Source organism: Squalius cephalus (genome assembly GCF_949319135.1).
Source record: "Squalius cephalus genome assembly, chromosome: 3".
NCBI lineage: Eukaryota > Metazoa > Chordata > Actinopteri > Cypriniformes > Leuciscidae > Squalius > Squalius cephalus.
The window spans coordinates 12,652,061-12,673,037 of NC_137124.1; the positions used below are offsets into that span (position 1 = coordinate 12,652,061).

General features: G+C 36.1%; 1 protein-coding gene across 4 annotated transcripts in view; it reads right to left on the minus strand.

The window, feature by feature from the left end:
* Positions 1 to 20,977, minus strand: part of nav2a (neuron navigator 2a) — a 193,931-nt gene that overhangs the window by 49,124 nt on the left and 123,830 nt on the right. The window contains exons 3-7 of one of the 4 annotated variants that reach the window (XM_079866105.1): positions 18,372 to 18,424; positions 8,887 to 8,959; positions 7,529 to 7,751; positions 6,919 to 6,972; positions 3,712 to 3,845 (exon numbers count right to left, since the gene is read on the minus strand). In XM_079866105.1, the coding sequence (XP_079722231.1) occupies positions 3,712 to 3,845; positions 6,919 to 6,972; positions 7,529 to 7,751; positions 8,887 to 8,959; positions 18,372 to 18,424 (537 nt within the window). Of the gene's footprint in view, positions 1 to 421; positions 484 to 3,711; positions 3,846 to 5,640; positions 5,670 to 6,918; positions 6,973 to 7,528; positions 7,752 to 8,886; positions 8,960 to 18,371; positions 18,425 to 20,977 lie in introns of those variants that run through there. The other 3 variants (XM_079866104.1, XM_079866106.1, XM_079866107.1) reach the window with 3 other exon arrangements.

Genomic DNA, 20,977 nt, shown 5'->3' on the forward strand with positions numbered 1-20,977 from the left:
CAAATTGGACTTTAGTCCAGTGCAGTGTTGTGGAAGAAGAACCTATGAGGGAAATAAAGCGATAATTAAAGTAGATTAAATCAAATGCTAAGAAAAACAGAAGAAAAAGCTTGAAAGTTTAACCAGAGATGCATACTGAAACCGGTCTCCTTGGCCATAAAAGGTTAGTTACTCTTGAGCTAATGTTATTCTAATAGTGAGCAGCAGACAGCCAACTGAGATCCACTCTAAACTGTTTACACTAAAACAGCGAGTAAGACTTCAATGCCCATTCAAACGCTAGAGGCCAAGTTTAGCTATTGTGTTCTGTGTGACATACACAATCAAAACTTCCTTTAAACAACTGACATAATACAAAAAAACTGTTTGCAAAAAGAAAAATATCAAATTTAAATCAGCAAGTTATCGGTCTCCCATTCACCTGAGAAGTCCATTTGTTAAAGTGTGCTGGTTTCACAGTCAGTCCAGCCTGTAGAGTCTCAGTAGTGGAGTTCACTCGCAGGAGTTACACTGCAAATAAAACGCTAACCGCAAACACCCCGCTGTCCCTCTTTCCAGCCCCCTCCCTCCGAGCCTGTAGATCACGCTGAACACACTCGCTCTGTCAGACGGCTGGTGGTCCAAAAGACCTCATGTGTCCAAAAGCAGCCAAGCATACAATATACTAATGCTGCACTAATGCTGAGATCTAGCAGAAGAGATATATACTCTATAAACTATAGATTCCCTGAGTGCCGAATGTTTCTCATAGATGAATGAAGTGTTGTTTATTGAGATATATTTCACACTGAAATGTTATGCACTTAAGTTAAGATTGACTGCACTGCTAAAGAAAAAGCTCAAATGTTTCTTTATTTTTCAGGTTCAGCATTTGTTTTTTGTTTTTATTTGCATATTTTATTCAGTGATCTGACATGGGGAGAAACACTGTTCCCATCTCATTCAGTTTAGCATTTAATGAGCGGCAAAGAAACAAAGCGGCAATTAGGAAGTGATTAAGGTCCAATTAGCCATGCAAGCCAGAGAGAAGTGGGTCAGACCACTAATGACTTCCAATAGGTAGAGAGAGGAAAGAGAGGGGCCGAGAGGGGGATAGGTCAAAAAAAAAAAAAAAAAAAAAACCCTGGCTTAGTTATAGAGATTAAAGTTGAGAGAGAGAAAAAGATCTTTTACTACAAAACAAATTATACAACAATGAACAGCAAAACTAACTATGCACAATGAAAAGGCAGAAATAATCTAGCTGTCACCTCCATATCTTCAGGAATCTCTACAGCAACTTTGTGCCCTCAGGGTTGTGGCCTCTCTCAGTTCCTCTTAAAGTCCATATTTAAGTGATTATTTCTCCACGGCAGAATAACAGCTATCATTAGACTCAGATGACCACCCCACGAGGGCTGACCAACCCTCTCAGAAAAAAAAGGGGACCCTTTCAAAAGATGCTAATATGTACCATTTAGGCACTAATATGTACACTTTAGGTACTAATGTTTAAGGTACGGCACTCTTTAGGTGTATAAAATAGTACTTTTATGAAAGGATACTGCCCCAGTGACAGCTTTTGTTCCATATTGCAGCTTGTCAGTGTTTCTTCCTCTGTTGAATATAGTCATCATGTTTACATGTACAAGAAAATTTCAATTCACCCTCTGGGGTCTGAGGTGTTTTCTGGGCCCTGTAGGTGTTTTGACGTGCCCTGACATTTGTGCTTATTTCTGTCTAAAATTACAACTCTACAAATACATCTGTTACAAATGTACTGCAGTTTGTGCGACAACTTTGAATTTACTTAAAGGGATAGTTGTTTAGTTGACAAAATTCTGTCATCATTTACTCATCCTCAAGTTGTTCCAAACCTGTGTGAGTTTCTTTCTTCTGCTGAACACAAAAGAAGATATTTTGAAGAATGTTGGTAATCAAATGGTTGATGGTGGCCATTGACTTCCATAGTAGAAAAAAAAAAAAAAAACATTAATACAATGGCGACTTTCAACTGTCAACGGTCTGTTTACCAACAATTATAAAACATATATTCTTTTGTGTTCAAAAGAAGCTCATACAGGTTTGAAACCACTTGAGGGAGAGTAAATCATGACAAAATATATATTTTTTTGGTGAACTATCCCTTTAATTATTTCAAACTCTGAAAACACATAAAATGCTAAATTGCTTTCTAGCCAGCTTTAAAAATGTTCAACTGTAAATCTCCTTCCGACCCTTTCTGGACTCTTATCTTATATGTTTCAATAGTCTCTCTCTCTCTCTCTCTCTCTCTCTCTCCTTTGCTCTGTAATTCACATTCTCACAGTCATAATAACAGAGCTAAATGTAATATGGGAGAATCAGTCGGCTGACACCATTTACTAACTTTCACTGTCACAAGACCAACACATCTGAACTCTTCAACTGCACACAAGATATTGCAGACAGGAGATTCACCAAAATACTGTTAAAAAGAGAGTCCATGTAAACATGGGCATATAATACTTTAAGCAAACTGTCAAAGTCTGCCATTAGAAGAATCTGCTTTAAAAAATACCTAGGAATTTCAATACCTAGCAATATCTAAACAAACATACAGTAGAAAAACAGGATAGTGCCTAAAACATGACACTGTGGAAACCTCCTCCTCTCTCTGCCTCTCTTTCACTGTCGCCACATTCTCATGCCCAAAAAAACACTAATTGGAGCTCAATTAATGCAGAAACACTCCATTCACTCAGCTTTCAAAGCCTGTCACACACACACACACACACTTGCAACATCTTTCAAACATCTCAGCTAGGGTTTGTGTGACTAGCTTCACTCAAGGTCATTATAAGCAGTTATTTCCAGCACTGACTGCTACATTAACTGCTGCAAACACATCACACTCCGTCGGCGAACACAGAGATGTGGTTGGCCCATTTTAACACAGTGACCGCTTAAAGTCAACATGAACTCTAAATTGACCCGCTTTATATTATTGTGCATAAATCATCAGCGCATGTTATTCCAGAAAATGTTTATAATGTTTTCTGCTGAGGCCACGTAGGCTACTGGATAATGTTAACCAAGATGCAAGTTTTACATTTAGATATTGTTTTAGTGAATACACTAATTCAGAATACAATTGTCACATGATCCTTCAGAAATCATTCTAATATGCTGATTTAGTGCTCAAGACACATTTCTTATTACTATCAAAAAACTTTTTTATGGAAACCATGATCCTTTTTTTTTTTTCATGATTCCTTGATGAATAAAAAGTTTAAAAAAAGAAAAAAGTCTACAAGTAAAATATGTTGTGACAATGTAAAAAATACAATACTTAATGGATACAAAAAAATATATATATTTATATTAAAAAAATTCTATAAATTGCATGTACACTACACACAACCTACAGGGTAAATATAGATTAGCCCCATAACTTGGAATACTTAATTAGTCTTTAAAATACAAATAACAGAAGATATTTCATTTTTTTATTTTTAATTAATAAACAAACCTCATGCGTGTCACGAATTTTGCCCTACATAGTTAAAACATGAGAATCTTTCTTTATTCAATTTGTGAAAAAACACGTTGCCAGGGGGTGTAGCTAGTCAGCATTATTTAAATAAATAAATAAATAAAATACAGACAACTGACTAATTTTTCCAAGGCATGATCAAATCACAGATCAAATAAACTGGAAGGACCCTGTAGACTCTGTAGAAGTTGTGTTACCTTTGGCCTGAGCTGCTGCAGGTTTGGCTTTATCGCTGAACACCTGACTGCGGCGATTCCCTGCTGAACTGATGGACCCTCGAGGAGAACTCTCACTGCCCGCAGTGGACATCCTCGAGGTGGGCCCAGGTAATCTGTGACGGCAAGAGAACCAGGACATTCACAACCAGATTTGTACAATTTATGAAGAAAATGGACATGCTTCTTGCCAGCACAGAACTCACTGTCACATTACTCAGGTGTTGTTGGAGTGTTTTTTTTGTTTTTTTGATATAGTCTTCTGAATATTTGTGCCTTTCTTGCCCCAGTCTTATTCAATTCATTACCAGTTAATGATGATATGAAAATAAAAACTACTCTCTCCAACAGTAAAAACTACGGAAGCTTGTTTCCGACACGTAACAAAGAAAAGTTAATTGCGACATTTTATCTCACAATTCTGCCTTTTTTTTTTCTCTGAATTGAGAGATATAAACTCACAATTGCGAGTTATAAAGTCAGAATTGTGATGTAAACGCAATTCTGAGAAAAAAAAGTTTTCTTGCAATTCTGGTATTATAACTCACAATAATTTTGAAAAAAAAAAAAAAAGTCTGAATTGTGTAAAAGTCACAATTATCTTTTTATTTTATTTTTTTATTCTGTGGCGGAAACAAGCTTCCATTAAAAAACACTCTAAATTGCTTTGGTGTGTATTTTTATTTAAAGTGACAGAGGATCTGCCCAATGCCTCCAGCATAAACACAAAGTTAGCAAATAATTTATTGTGTTTCTGAATAATTCAACAATTTACAAATCTTAATCAACAATGCATTTATTTCCCCAAAATGATGCATATATATATATATATATATATATATATATATATATATATATATATATATATATATATATATATGCAAAACAATGCTTAATGCATAACAATCATATAAGGCAAACAATGCTTGAAAAAAACACACACACACACACACACACACACACACACACACACACACACACACATATATATATATATATATATATATATATATATATAAATAAATCTTTTTCAACATTGTTTGCCTGTGGTTAAGGGTTTAGTGAATTAGTTCAACTCCACAGCTTTGTGCTGATGCTGCCCAGGGTAGAATAGAAGCTAAATATTTAGCTTTAACATAAAAATAAAAAAAATTAAAAAACTGAAATGTACAGGGATCTAAACAAATCATAAACTACAGTATATATTCAAAAAAGATATGCCATATGTCATATATTGACATATAACAAACATAGCAGTAAATACCACCTCTATGAGGGAGATTTGTGATTATAATGTGGCATTTCTCCATCAGTCCTAGCCTTAAAGATGATTGACAGACAAATAGACTAATCTCCCCTAACAATCAAGTCTAGGTAAATGTCATGTCAATGTCATGTAAAATACAGGAACATCTGTAGTGACCTATGCTAATCACATTGCTGTCAATTGTGTGGCCTTGACATTTGTCTCATAAGTATGTAAAATAGCAATGCTTTAGGGAGATTTTCCTCTATATTTATTTCCCTGCTCAGCTAAAATACATCTCTCATCTGTGGAAGGCTGAACTGCAATTACAACTATCCACCATTAGATGACAACATTGTTCCACGTGTTGCCCAAAAATGAATGGTGGTATACTAAAGCCTGGGACAGTATTCAAACTGGGGAGTGTATTTTTCAAATGCATTACACATGTGAGTGAAATGCATTTACATCACTTGGTGACTGAGTGCATGAACACATTCATTCAAAGCAAAATTACAACCTCAACCTTTCTGTCACACACCACAAACCACTATTAATAATTAATCTCATACTCAAGCAGGGCATCACACAGAGAGGTTATTTTAAAGTTATCACAGCTCACTGAGCAGACATTTCCACAGGGACATGTTTTTGGGTAACATCACCTGACAGAACACATATTCTGCCTGGCCGAATTTATTCAAGGAAATCTTCACCAGAATTGGACACTATTTCTTGCGCCATTGCTTTGGCAAAGTATCTGTGAAATGAACCAAGATCGAAAGAGCAATATGGCTTTGTGCCCTAATTAAATCACAAAAGACTTTGATTTAATCAAATATGTATATAGTATATGTGTTTTCACAGTGAATGAATGCAGTGAACTCCATCTCTGTATGTGCTGTGTGTTTAGCATGCATTTGGGAACGTAGCAGGGACCAGTTATGCATTATTTTTACATTAGCATAATTTCCAGCATTTTTGTGGAAAGATGATTACAGCATTTCACTAGATTTGTAATGAGATGCGTTTGTAAAACGGTTTTCAAAAAAAAAAAAAACTCAATTGCAGTTTCCATCAAAATAAAAGCTTAAGAGTTTATCTCTTGAAAGTGGAGAAAAAGTATTGTAATTTCCCTAATGTACCATAAGTAAAATAATATACTTACGAATATTTCATTTTACAGTGCATTTGTTTTACTATATATGCTATAATAGGAATAATAATATAAAATTATTATTAGTAGTATTATATTCTTATTGTTTGGCTTCCTAAAACACCAGTGTGAATGTAATATAGATTGAGACACTATATCAAAACTAAAATGAAGGTTGAGTCCCCTTTAAATAATTTAGCTTTTCTTGGAGCTCTTCATTTTGGGATGCCCCCGAACACCCCTTGAGGATTTGCCTCACAAAATCATGTGAGAAACAATGCAATGTTACATATTTTCTTAAATAACTCTAATCACAGATAAAATACTTCATAAAACTTTGCTTAATAACACCCATAAAAACTTTACAAAACAATTGACCGGCACATGCTTTAAATAGTGTAATTAACTATAACAACACATGATAAAACACCTGTAATATTGTGTTGGTCGTGTTTTAATGCAGAATACTCGTTAGTTATAACGGCGTTTACATTTATGACAAGATAGCACAATTATAACTGTAAAGTAAGGCATTATTGATGTAAGAATAAACTAATTTTATAATGAATTATATACAAGGCAAATAATAAGTACTGGTCAATGCTTGTTGTAATGAATACATTGTGGCCAGTTCTAATATTTGCGTTAGTTTAACAGAACAACCCTGTTCATACATGGGCAGAATTAGACCACATTATAACATGCAGAGAGTAAGTGAGGAAGAGGAGGGTGATGACAAGCAGGTTGACAGAGGAGGAAAGAGGGAGGATGGGAGTGAAAGCGCTACCTAGAAGACTTTTTCTGACCAATGGAAAACTTGAGTTTACTCTGAGAGCCATCCCTAGAATGAAAGAAGAAGAGAAACAAGAGAAGAACGAGAGAGAGAGAGAGAGAGAGAGAGAGAGAGAGAGAGAGAGAGAGAGAGAGAGAGAGAGAAGAGAGAGAGAGAGAGACAGACAGACAGTGATGACTAACAACATCACAAAGCTAAGAGAATGAAAACACATTCAGATAGATTGCCATCAATCCACAAACAATCCATATAACATATGTACATTAGACAGAACCACAGATAGAATGATAGAACGATAGACAGATAGATAGATAGATAGAACGATAGATACTGTGTAGATAGAATGCTAGACAGACAGACAGACAGACAGACAGACAGACAGAAAGATAGATAAATAGATATAATTACAGACATTCAGACAGACAGACAGACAGACAGACAGACAGTTAGACAGATATAGATAGATAGATAGATAGATAGATAGATAGATAGATAGATAGATAGATAGATAGATAGATAGATAGATAGATAGATAGATAGATAGATAGATAGATAGATAGATAGATAGATAGATAGATTAGATTAGATTAGATGGATATTTTACCTGGACTGCATCTCTGCCTGTGTTCTGTGTGTGTGAGAGGTTGAGGTGTGTGTCCCATGCGAGGTGGAGATCAGCTGGGCCGGAGCGCTGCTCTGCTGGCTTAAGGGAGTGTGTGAATGTGTGTGTTGCGTGTGTGTCTGTCTGAACGCCTGCTGCTGCTGCTTGTATCGAGACAGGCTAAAGAAAAGTCCCAAAATGGCTTTCAGATTTCCATTCCGGATCTCTGTGAGGGAGAGACGTTCAACAAGAGATTGCTGTTCAGTTTATCATTCTGCAGGCACTTTCACTCAAAGTAATTAGAAGGGCGCTAATTGCAAGCACTGTTAAATATTAATATGCTTTGTATAGTCAAATAAACTGTTATGGCCTTTATTTAGTGCAGCGTCTGAGGGAATAAGGCCCTGTTTACACCTGGTATTACGATGCGTTTTGGTCGATCGGATCACAAGTAGACGAGGGAGACACATTCCTGTTTACACCTGGTGTTTTAATCTGTCTCTTTCGTCCACTTTCAACCACTTCTGTCCTGATTTCTTCGAGGGGAAAGTCTATGGGTGGGTAAATGTACAGTATGTTTTTTTTTTCAGATCTCTCGATCTAATAGAAGAAATAAGCTCACGCAATTTACATATGAACGCGACCAGAGACAACAGAAAAAGATACGAAGAGCATCAGCTTTTGTTTCCGCTCTGACAGCCGCAAGACCAGCCGAACGCTGTGAGTGTGTGTTAGAAATCAGGAATGGTGAGAGAACATTGAGCTTGGTACATTTTTCATCTTCAAACCAAACTTGGGTCTCCAGCCGACAAAGTTTAAATCCCGTCTGGCTAGTGCGCTAGTTTCCGCATTAGGTCAGTAGACGGAGAGTAGACGGCCTTTTGTGGTTGTTTGAACACATTCGACCACATGAGCATTTACATTCGAAATCAATCCGGTCGAATGCGTTTTCAACTACCTCTGGAAGTGGTCAAAAGTGGACAAACTCAAAACATTTTAGACCCCGTTTACACCTGTATTTAGCGTCGTCCACTTGTGATCCGAAGACAAAAGTGAAGGGAAACACATTAAGTGATAAATTGTGTGCTGTAATTGTCCAATCAATGTTTTCCACCACATAAATATGCAAATAAAAACATTAACCCAGGAAACTACCCAAATTACTAAATGACTAACCCTGGGTGAAGTATGAACAGTGTCAAACTTGTAACAACATAACCCAGTTTAAAATAACCCCAGCATTTACATTGTTAAAAAAGGCCCATATTTTGTAAAGTAATTGACTTAGCAACTAACTGAGATTAAATTGTTATGAAATTTTACTTCCAATTTTACCATATTTCATACTTAGGCTTTTTTACCTTCAGCTGATAGTCCCTGTATGTTCACACCTTTGGCTGCTAGGAAGCTCAGACAGGCATCAATGTTCTCAATCTAAAGAGAGACAGAGAGAGAAATTAATAGAGAATATTTTGATAAGCACTGTAACGATCATTTGAAAAGATAATGAAAAAACCCACACACATACACAGTTCAAAACAGATGCTGTGTCCTTGTTAACTAGATTCAGGTTACTTCACATCTGCTCTGTCTGAATACGTGACTGGACGTTCACTCACTCTAGGAGGAGTAGTGTTATCAGAGAGCATAGATTGGCTGCTCAGTCAAAGCAGTATGCAAAGCCTTTGCTCCCAATCATCAAGGGCATCACATGTGCCCTGTTGCTAGGAGACGCCGTCGAGGCCACGACGCTGACCCAGCCGTATCCTAGTGCCACTCAATTGGCTGAGAGGACAGTGATGTAATAGGCTATACTTAAAGGTGTCACACTAGGAATATGTTAATGATATTTACCATACTCAAGGGTCGAGGTTATTCATAATTGGTAATCGCAATTTAAGTAATGCAAGTTATGTAATCAGATTACTTTTTCAAGTAACTAGTAAAGTAACACATACTACAATGTTACTTTTTCAAATAAGTAATGCAAGTTACTTTGTTTTCTTATTTATTGACTGACAGGTGAGTGTTTTGTTACTCAATAACGAATAACGATTATCTGAATAACGAATCGGTTGAATGAATGACTCCTACTGGCGGTTTAATTTCATGATTTAAAGTATGATTGCATTTTTTCACAACATTTCTTATTTGTAAAAATGTATTAAAGTCCCCCTATAGTGAAAATCTAGTTTTTAATGTTGTTTATATGTCTTTGTGGTGTTTTTAATATGGTTTAAGACAAACCATGTTCAAATTCATAAGTCAGCACCATTGCTGAGTATTTTCTCTTTAAAACTGCAGTGAACCAAAGACAGTCTCAAAAACACGGTTTGAAATCGCTGGTGTTTCTGACGTCACAAACTACCTTGTAACCAATCACGTCAAAGTGGGATCATCAACGAGTGGATCTCTGAGCTGGTGTGAGTGAGTGGAGGCGGGGCTAATTTGCATATTCATAGAACCGCGTATACAAAATGAGGCAAGGGAGTAGAGTTACATTCAAGCTATTTTATGGCATAAAGAAATGTTTTTCAAGGAAAAAAAAAACCACTTAAATATGTCATTTTGGTGATCAAAGATGAGTTTTGAGGGATAGGCTACAATTATTGTACAATTATCAATTAATTGTACATATACAATTATCAATTAATATACAATTATTTAATTTGATTGGTAACAGCCCTATAAGTGTCTTATCATAATTTATTGATCAAATGTAAGAATTTGACATGAAAAGGTTTTTTTTTTTTTTTAAAAAAGGTAAATAACACCCTGGGGGTAAATATAAAAACATATGCAGATTTAAGTATGTAAAATCTGTAAAAGCAATATTTTTGAGGCCACCACATAATTAAGAGCATCACTTTGATTTAATGCCAGTGTTCTGTATTAAAAAACTGGTCATCTGCCATGGGTTAGTCAGCACACGCGTCAGTTATGTCAGCTATAGCAACACATTTCAGCCTCGCTGACTATATCCCAGTTGCTGTCAGTTAACAGTTGCTGGCCTGAAGGGTCAAGGGAGATATAGAAACGTGAGTGAAGAATCTGCTCTAGATTCCACTGAACCTTTGAAGGAACCACATTCCAGACATCCTGGACTAAAAATAACTTTTCTAAATAAAAATACCTCAGAGAGAGGGGTGAAATGGAATCTATCATTTGTTTCTCTCTGTAAATTGAATTACAAGGCATAATATTCTATCAAGTCAATATGAATGCATTAAAAAATGGGGTGTGAGGCAATTTAGCTCTAATATTACAACATTGTCTTCTGTGATTGTTGGTCTGCAGGTCATGCATGACAGCAAACGCAACTCTGAATGACACTCATAATAGCAGCATTAAAAACTCACTGGGTCAATAGAAATCAGAACCTACTGGAATAAAAGCAAACAACTGATCATAAAGCATAAAAAGCACTTAAACCGAAAGCAAACACATGCTAGTATTTATAAGCCACAGACATTTACTAATGCGTAATGTATGGGAGAATCGACTTCCACGGTTGGTTTCTATAATGTGGATGTTAGAATGTTACTAACCGAATCTTACAATACTCTAATAAGCAAAAAATATTCACAGTATGATGTTGGGAAATGACAAAAGGAAGTCAAACCTCTGTAAAAATAGCCAAGCATTCGATCGATGCTGATAATCTCAAAACGGCCAAATATCATTCAATACATTTCATTCTATCAAAAAAACAGTAATAATGATAAAAATGCACTTTTGTTAAAGCTTTTTCCAAATACATTTACGGCCTAAAATACTCCATCAAAATGTTTGACTGGCCAAAGATCTTAAATGTATGTTAAAAACTTTCCGAACATGCCATGTAAGTTCTTTCCCTAACACTGAAACAATGAAAACACAAAGAAGCTTTGTACTTAGAAAAGAATCTATTTGTTTTCCCATTTACAGACTATACGCAGCTTACATGTCTATATCATGAATAACAATATAAAAGCATTTTGAATTCTCTCGTACTCCACGTATCGTAAGTATCCTATGTCAATAAGCAATCCAGGAAGCCCTTAAAGCAATACGACGCCGTACCTGAAAGAGTGTTTTATTTGCTTCTCAGCTCGCTGCATGTTACCTGTGAGAGACTGTAGGAGTGTATCTGTTCCTCAGCGGCTCTATAGTGTCTAACACAACAGGGCAGAGACGGCCTGCTAAACAAACACCTTCACACACACACACACACACACACACACACAGAGAGAACTATTGTCTGTCTCAAACACATAAACATGCTTAAACGCACACATGTGAACATACACCGGATACATTCCTTCTATATGAGACTCCCTCCACACTAACTCTCTCTTATTATGTGTCTCCATCTCTCCCTCTGGTTGTTTTTCCCCCCTCTCTGTCATTATATTTTTCATCACCACTGGTTTTCTAATAAACTCCTCCTTGTGTGTAAGTGTGTTTATGTGTAAGTGAGTTAGAGTTGAGGAGAGAGAGAGAATGTGTGTATTTAAAGGTGATGACTGACAGGGGAACTGGTCATGTGATGTTCTTTATATAATGGCAGTAACTACTGTATAAATAATAAACTTGTGCATTAATTGAATTAGAATAAAATCAATTAAACTAACATATCTGATGCCATCAATATTATGGACGCTAACCTTTAAAGTTGTCATATTATGCTTTTTAATGTGAAAATTATATTAAAATAATTTTGTCTGATAAACTTTAGCCTCTCAGATAAAATTGTGGGATCCTTTCCAAAATCCTCGTTCCTCCTTATAACTTCATAATATATGTGTTGTTGGTGTGTAAATGTGTGTGGTGTCAAAAAGATGTGTTATGCATTTTTCAGTTCTGAAAGTTACTTTATATTTTCATACAATGAACTATTTTATTGCGAAACATCAAAGAAAAAAATTCAAACACATAATTTAGAGTCACTATGACCCAGAAACACATTAGTTTTATGCACTGAAGAAAAAAAGGAAAATGTCACCCTACATTTAAATGATTATATCTCAGCTTGTAGTAAAAACATAATAATATCATTAAAAAGCTGAAGGCTTATTTTTTTAATCTCAAAATAGGCAAATAAGGTCAAAGCAACTGATGGAGGAGGTACTGTAACATTTGACTGTTTTATGATAAGACCCTAGTAAAGTATAATAAAGCAAAATTAAAATGTGTCCTGTGCAAAAAATACTTTCAGTGTAAAATAATGTTAAAATTATTTAAAAACGTAATTTATTCCTGTGATAACAAAGCCAAATTTTCAGCAGACATTACTCCAGTTTTCAATGTTGCCAGTGAATTTTAAGCATTTTTGCTAAATAAGAATATTGATTTCTATGGAGCCCCTAAAGGGACCTCTCGCGTGCTCACGAGAAACTATCGCGTGAGCACGTGAGAAACTATCGCGTGAGCACGCGAAACTATCGCGCGAGCACGAGAAACTATCGCGCGAGCACGAGAAACTATCGCGCGAGCACGAGAAACTATCGCGCGGGCACGAGAAACTATCGCGCGGGCACGAGAAACTATCGCGCGAGCACGAGAAACTATCGCGTGAGCACGTGAGAAACTATCGCGTGAGCACGCGAAACTATCGCGTGCGCACGAGAAACTATCGCGTGAGCACGTGAGAAACTATCGCGTGCGCACGAGAAACTATCGCGTGAGCACGAGAAACTATCGCGTGCGCACGAGAAACTATCGCGTGAGCACGAGAAACTATCGCGTGCTCACGAGAAACTATCGCGTGCTCACGAGAAACTATCGCGTGCGCACGAGAAACTATCGCGTGCTCACGAGAAACTATCGCGTGCTCACGAGAAACTATCGCGTGCTCACGAGAAACTATCGCGTGCTCACGAGAAACTATCGCGTGCGCACGAGAAACTATCGCGTGCTCACGAGAAACTATCGCGTGCTCACGAGAAACTATCGCGTGCTCACGAGAAACTATCGCGTGCTCACGAGAAACTATCGCGTGCTCACGAGAAACTATCGCGTGCTCACGAGAAACTATCGCGTGCGCACGAGAAACTATCGCGTGAGCACGTGAAAGTCTGTATATTTTTATTTTTGAAAAGTTCCCTTTAGTGGCTCTGTAAATTTCTTTTAAAAATATTTAAAAAAATATAATAATTCTAACTCTAATTATATATATATATATATATATATATATATATATATATATATATATATATATATATACTTTTTTTTTACGGTAGTTCACATTCACAATTACTCAACACAAACGATGAATTTTGTCCAACTTTTATCACTTATGAAAAGAAAAAGAAGAGGGAAACACAAGCAGTGATGGACGCCTCCTCAAAAGAATGTGGCCTGAGTTTTGATTCCTTCCACATCCTGAGCACAAATCCCACACAAACAACCTCCTGTGATGACTGACAGACAACCAAATTGGATTAGCGTGCCAATCATTCCCCTTATAATTCATTCCCCTTAACTAACAAAACAAAAGACAAGAGAGTTCAGAAAAGTGGTCATGCTATAAAAGCCTATTGTATATTCAACGCTCTCCTCTCCCATCATTTTCTGTCCTTAAAAAGTCATTTCTCCCACTTCAAAGTGCTCTGCTCTGCTTTGCTAACATCCACCTGACATGTGAGCAGAGAATGACTCAGCTGAAGCAACCATCTTTGTGTCAATATGCACCAGCAGTAAAGTTACAACACTGAGATTTCCTGTGTGTTTTAGCAGTCCTGTGTAAACAGCCCTGGACATAAAACGCAGTGTATCTAGCGAGCAGCTTGCTTTGCTTTGGCTGCACTGCTGGGTGGTTTAAAGGGGAGGAGGAGATGGTCTAAAAGGGATCAGACGGAATAAACAGGTGTAAAAACAATCCCAAAGGTGAACGAGAGAATCTGATGCCATAGCAAAGACTGATAAAATGGCTATCGGATGAACACCAAATATCCAGGGGTAACAGATATATTGTTTGAATAGAAACTAACACTCCATGTTTATTTAGAAAAGGTTTTAAGCAGTTGATAGTACAGCGATAAGTACATAGCTCAAAAACTGCTCACATAAATGGTAGTTTGTAAATACAATGAACTAAGAATGGCTATTTCTTACACACACACGTTTGTTTCACTACACTGAGGACATAGACTTCCATTGTTTTTATATCTGGTAAATTATATTTTCTATTACCTAACCCCACCCCTACCCCAAAACCTACCCATCAAAGAAACATGTGCAAAACACTAGATTTAAATAAAAACATGTTTTGGCTGATTTATATGCCAAGGTCCAGTAAAATGTCTTCACTAGTCAGTTGTCATAATATTTCACTATACAAGTGAGACCATTGGGTATAAGCCAAACCTACACACACACACACACACACACACACACACACACACACACACACACTGTTTGAACTTAAAATATCAATTACAGCAAAAAAAAAAAATAAAAAAAAAAAAAAATAAAAAACTTTGGGGTAACACAATTTTTTCTTTTTTTTTATATTATTTGTATTCAGCGATGCATTAAACTGATGAAAAAGTCAGAGTAAAGACCTTTACAAAAGATATTCAAAAAGATAGCGATTTCAAATGAATACTGTTATTTTGATCTTTCTCTTCATCAAAGAATCTTGAAAAAAAAATGATCACAGTTTCCACAAAAATATGAAGCAGCACGACTGTTTTTAACATTGATAATAAATAGGATATTTTTGAGCACCAAATCAGCATATTAGAATGATTAATGAATGATCATGTGACACTGAAGACTGGAGCTGGAGTAATGATGCTGAAAATTCAGCTTTGCATCACAGGAATCAATTACACTTTAAAATGTATTAATATAGGAAACAGTTATTTCAAATTGTAATAATATTTCAGAATATTCTAGCTTTTACGGTATCTTGGATCAAATAAATGCAGAGTATTCTTTCAAAAACATAAAATCATTACCATTCAGTTTGTTTGGCTTGTAAACTGGTCTTATTGTGCATGACTCACCAGTAAATCCTTTTTTTTTTTTCTTTTTTTTTTGTAAGAATCTTATCGCCTCATCTTTCATCAAACTGTAATGAATTGTTCAACCTTAGAAACAACTTTCTTAAACCAAGCCCTCTTAAAGCCCTACTATAACACCCATTCCTGATGCATTATGGAAGTAAAATGGCTTGCCTGGCACATTTCATGCTAAGCACTCAAAACTGTTCCATAAAAGTTAACATATGCTGAGCTGCATCAAATACTATGGTCCTCCAAAGCAAGTGAGACAAATGCATTCAAATTCCCTAGTTTACAATATGAGCCCAAATACCTCCATTGATTAGTTTAATGTGTTTACATATTTACCCATCTGAATGCTGAGGTTAAGTATCATGTCAGCAATTAGCGTTTGCAGAGATATTCCTCAACCGAATGGATCTTTATGCTAATCAACACAAGTGCCTGTATGTCCAGTGTAAGCTGTTGCCAGAGGCCCATTCACTGAGCGATTGTGCAATTCCCGCTCTTGATAAAAACACACAATGATGATATTTGCATAATGGCTTTGCTTGCACCTGCTTCCAGCAGTGTTTTGCTTCCTAGCTAAAGACACACAAGCACATAAACAAATACACACACTTGAATTTAAACAGCTTCAGATTGACTCACATACAGGAAAACTGCATTGAGATGCAGAATGCCTGCTGAGACATCCAAAAAAAAGTGCATATACGCACATGCTTATACAGTTACCACCGGCTGAGATATAGAAGACGACCAAATTCAAAAGACCAGAGTATTCACGCAGCTACAGAACGAGAGAAAGCTGTGAGCAAAGAAAAGGAAAAGAGAGAGAAAATGGGAACACAAAGGCTGTGTGTGTCTAAATGTAGTAAATTATGGTGCGATTTGCTGCTAAGGGGACGGAGCTAATTGATGGAGCCAGAGAAAGGGGAAGTCAGTGAGAGAGACGGGTAAAAGAGATCAGACCCCAGCCATTCAAGACTCCTAATCTACTTCAACACATCTGTTTACCAGCAAACGTTCTTTGTAAAGCTGGTCATCCATTAGGGCTGGGAGATGAGTACTAGCACTTAATCTGACCAGTTTTATTTTAAAACAGGGATGCACGATATATCGGCCACCATAACGGTATCGGCTGATATATGTTAATTTTTAATGTTATTGTTATAGACCCAATAAGAAAAATCGGCCAAAATTTTCATATGGGTGCATCCCTAATAAAAAAAATATCTTGATTTTCAAAATATTAGGTTCCAAAAATGCATTAGTTTTCTAACTATTCGGTCGCATTTGCAATAGCTATGTTTCCATCCAAAGTTGCGAATTTAACATATGGGCAAAATTTGAATATCGCATAAAACATTTGCGAATAAAGCACCATTTCCATCCCATGTGTTCTAGTAAACAAAAGCGTCACTTCCTGGGAAGTTGGCGAAAAGATTTGTAATAAAAATGGAAGTTGCAGCTTTTTTCCTACATCATGAATGACTTCGTTCGGATGCCTGGTGTTTGTGAGCGCAGTCACGTGAGTCGCTCCGTGAGGGAATTAAACCAAATCACACTGAGGACAGACTTTGGGATGCTGTGCAATGAAACTGATCCGCTGGTTAGTCCGGGTATCCAATCAATCACATCCTCCGTTGAGGAAAAATTTGACTCCGTTGAGTTTTTTGGTGCTCATCGAGGGATTTATTCGGTAAATGTGTTTCCTTCGTAATCTATGTGCATGTCTTCTTATCGGATAAAATAATGATCAGATTCAACCGATTTTTAATGCAAATTTTTTTGAATTTATGCGCATCTTGGCCTTTCCATCCAGCGTTTTTTATGCGATATCCCAACATTTGCATAAATATAGGTGGATGGAAACATAGCTATTGGGAAACATAGAGTGACCAGTGTGGACTGACTGCTAAAAGACTCTTAGGAGTCCATTCATTTTAATGAATCAAAAACATACAGTGCAACCAGTGAAGCCAAAATTCTTTTTTAGCCATTGACTTCCACAGCATTTCATTTCCTCCTATGGAAGTCAATGGCAACCGTCAACCGTCTGGTTACCAACAATCTTTTAAAATATCTTCTTGTGTTCAACAGAAGAAAGAAACTCAAACAGGTTTGGAACAACATGAGGGTGAGTAAACGATCATTCATGGGTGAACTACAGAATCCTTACGTTCTTGGCGATTCCCATCCTTATCAACTAAAGGAGCATTGTCTTTCTAGTGAAGCTAGTTGGCCAAAGATCGCAGCACACCAGCCTCCAAACCCAACATCCGCTGATTTCAGCTGGGTTCCATCACTGTCAAAACAAGAGCAATGCCTCAACGGAGGCATTACTATCCAAAACCTCTAGAAATAACAAAACGCACGTATGGATCAATCTGCCATAAAAAAGCCCTTTGAAAATGATTCCTTGGTTGCGTCCAATCAGGCTTGACAGCTGCCTTTGTAATGGAGACATGTCAAAAGCAACCGCTGCTTCTCTGCTCATGTGTGATACCAGTGATCCTAAGACTTCTACAGTTTGTTTTGCTTAGCTAGGCTTGGCTAAAATAGCTCTTTATGTCTATAATCGGGCTTGTGCTTCCTCCAAACCTATACATTTACTGATGGTTTCGGGAGTTTTTTAAGTTTCTGCCAAACTACCCCCAGATGTTTATAAAGAAAGACCGCAAGAGAAGCAAAAATAACAGTATTAAAGTGCAAGTCCATACTGTACGCCAAGCATGCTGTGAGAAAGTGATTCTGAACGTGTTTCCCTGGACAGACATACCATTGCCTTTTAAAGCACATATACTCCAATTATCAAAAAATTACACCAACCAGAAGACAATAAAACGAGTCCTTACCATCTGAGAACGACTCTTAGGGCATCCATTAATATCCTCAATCTTCTCGTTTGCTGCAGTATCCGGGGGAAAAAAAAGAGAGAAATACGGACAAATTAAATTTACAAAAGAACACAAGTTGGCAGGTTTCCTTAATTGTAAGCCTGAAGTGCAGTATGTCCTTTATGAGTTTTGACCCCTAATGTGGAAACTAGATCCAGCTTGAGCAACTGTGTGGCAGGGCCTGCTGGGATGCGACTGCTTTGGGGTTTTCCTGAGGGTGACTGACTGCATCCCGATGGGCCCAGCCCAAACCCCCCCCTCACCCCACGGCAGCTGAAACTGGGCCGTTCGCTCACAGATGACAACTGCACACATGCCTACAATGACAGCTACATGCCTGCCGGAATCCTTTTACCTCCTGGGCTGTGGGAAAATGTGTTGGGAATGTGTAAGATGTCAGGTGAGTAAGCATGGAAGACAGAGACATCTGAGACGCTCTGTCTCGGTGGAGGGACTCTGTGACTACAGGAGAACCATTTGGGTGGCCATCTTTGAAATGATTTGTTATTTAATCATTATTTTATAATGTTGTTGAATTAGTATTTTATATACAATATTTTAACCACATTCAAGAATGCATTGATTTTGCATATAGATATCAAAAATAGATAAAAGGTGACATCAGCAAACAAATTAATTAATTAATCATTCTTTAAAAAAAAAAAGTATAATTTATAAAAAAATTTACATATACCATGATATTTTTGACCAACATGTAAATGCAATGATTTTTTCCAATTTCACTTTAATATCACAATTTAAAATAAAATAACAATATATAACGTCACAATTGACCACTTGGGTTGCCATTACTTCTAAACAATTTGTTATTTGATCCTTATTTTAAAATGTTATTTGATTATTATTTTATATAAAATATGTAGCCACAAATTTCATTGCTTGAGATATCAAAATTAGATATAAAAAATATCAAGATGCCATCTGAAAACATTCTAGACCTCAGAATGAATTTATATTATTCTTTAACTAAATATATATATTTTATTTAAAAAAAACTTTTTACATATACCATGATATTTTTTTGCGAACATGCAAATACCATGGTATTTTCTAATTTCACTTTAATATCACAATTTGAAATAAAAATAATAATATATAACATCACATGAACATCAACATTAACATTTACCACTTGGGTTGCCATGTCTTCTAAACAATTTGTTATATAATCATTATTTGACATGAAACACTTAAGCTACAATTAAAAAACGCATTAATTAATTTAATTGCATAAGATATCAAATTAGAAATATTTAAAAAAATATATCAAGGTGGCATCTACAAACATATTTTAGACCTCAGATTTAATTTCTATCATTCTTTAAAACTTTTTTTTTTTTTTTTTTTTTTTACATATACCAATATCACAATTTGAAATAATAATAATAATATATAACATCAAATAAACATCACAATTTCCCCCATTTTTTATGGCCGTGTTTTCTGAATAATTTCTTATTTAATCACTATTTTATCAGTATATAGGTCAGCATTAGAGGTCTAAACTATACACTGGTCCTCAAAATACTTAAAGAGTGCATTCATTTCATTGCATATCAAAGTGGCATCTGCAAATAAATTCTAGACCTCCTCTTTAAAACAAATCACATTGATGATTCTATACATTTTAAATGTCCAAATACTTTTTGGGGGCCCTGTAAACTGGCGTGAGCTCTAAATATCTTTACTGTCACCATTACAAACATTTTCTTATTTTAAAATTTCCTTTTGAAACTTTTTTTGGTCGAAAGCCATCAGCTCTTTTTAATATGAAAAAGTAAATATGTGAAGCATCGTGTCATTGGTCGCCTGCAGCATTTGTGTCTGTCAGACCGGGTCGGGTTTCAGCTTCAACTGGCCAGTGTGTCATTCCCATGAGATATAGAGAAGACAAGAGGACAAAGTGGGATGACCACAATGATGAGTCATATAACACCACTTTACCCCACAACACTGCACTTTCTGCTGTTGAGAAATCAAATGCTTTCCGGCTCTTACAACATATTTTTAGAGGACAGAGGTAAAGAAAAACTCTATTTTTGTCCATGGCAAGAATCGCAAGGATCAATTTTCTTACTGAGCACTCAGAAGTATCCAAATAGTATTAAAGCAATAAAAACTCCTATTACAACTGGTGGATCTACTGCGTGCCATGACAGTTTGATCAAACTTAAAATATTAGTGACTGAAAAAGTTGAAAGCATTGCTGATAATACAAATAAATAAAAACAAATTTATTCTTAAGGATAAACCCCTTGAGATCAATCATCTCGTTTTCAAGGGGGAACAAACAAACAAATAGTTTGAAATGCATTTCAAATATAATTTAATAAAAAAATTATGTGAGTGAAAAATGCATGTATATATAATACGTCACAAATTACGTATTTATATTACTCTGTATTTTTTATTTTAAATAGTTTGATTATGTAATATTATTCCAATATTATTTAATTTTAGTCTAATCTAATAAATCGATAAACTGAACAGAAGAAAATCTAAATAAATAAATAAATGAAGGAAGCAAAATATCATCCTTTATA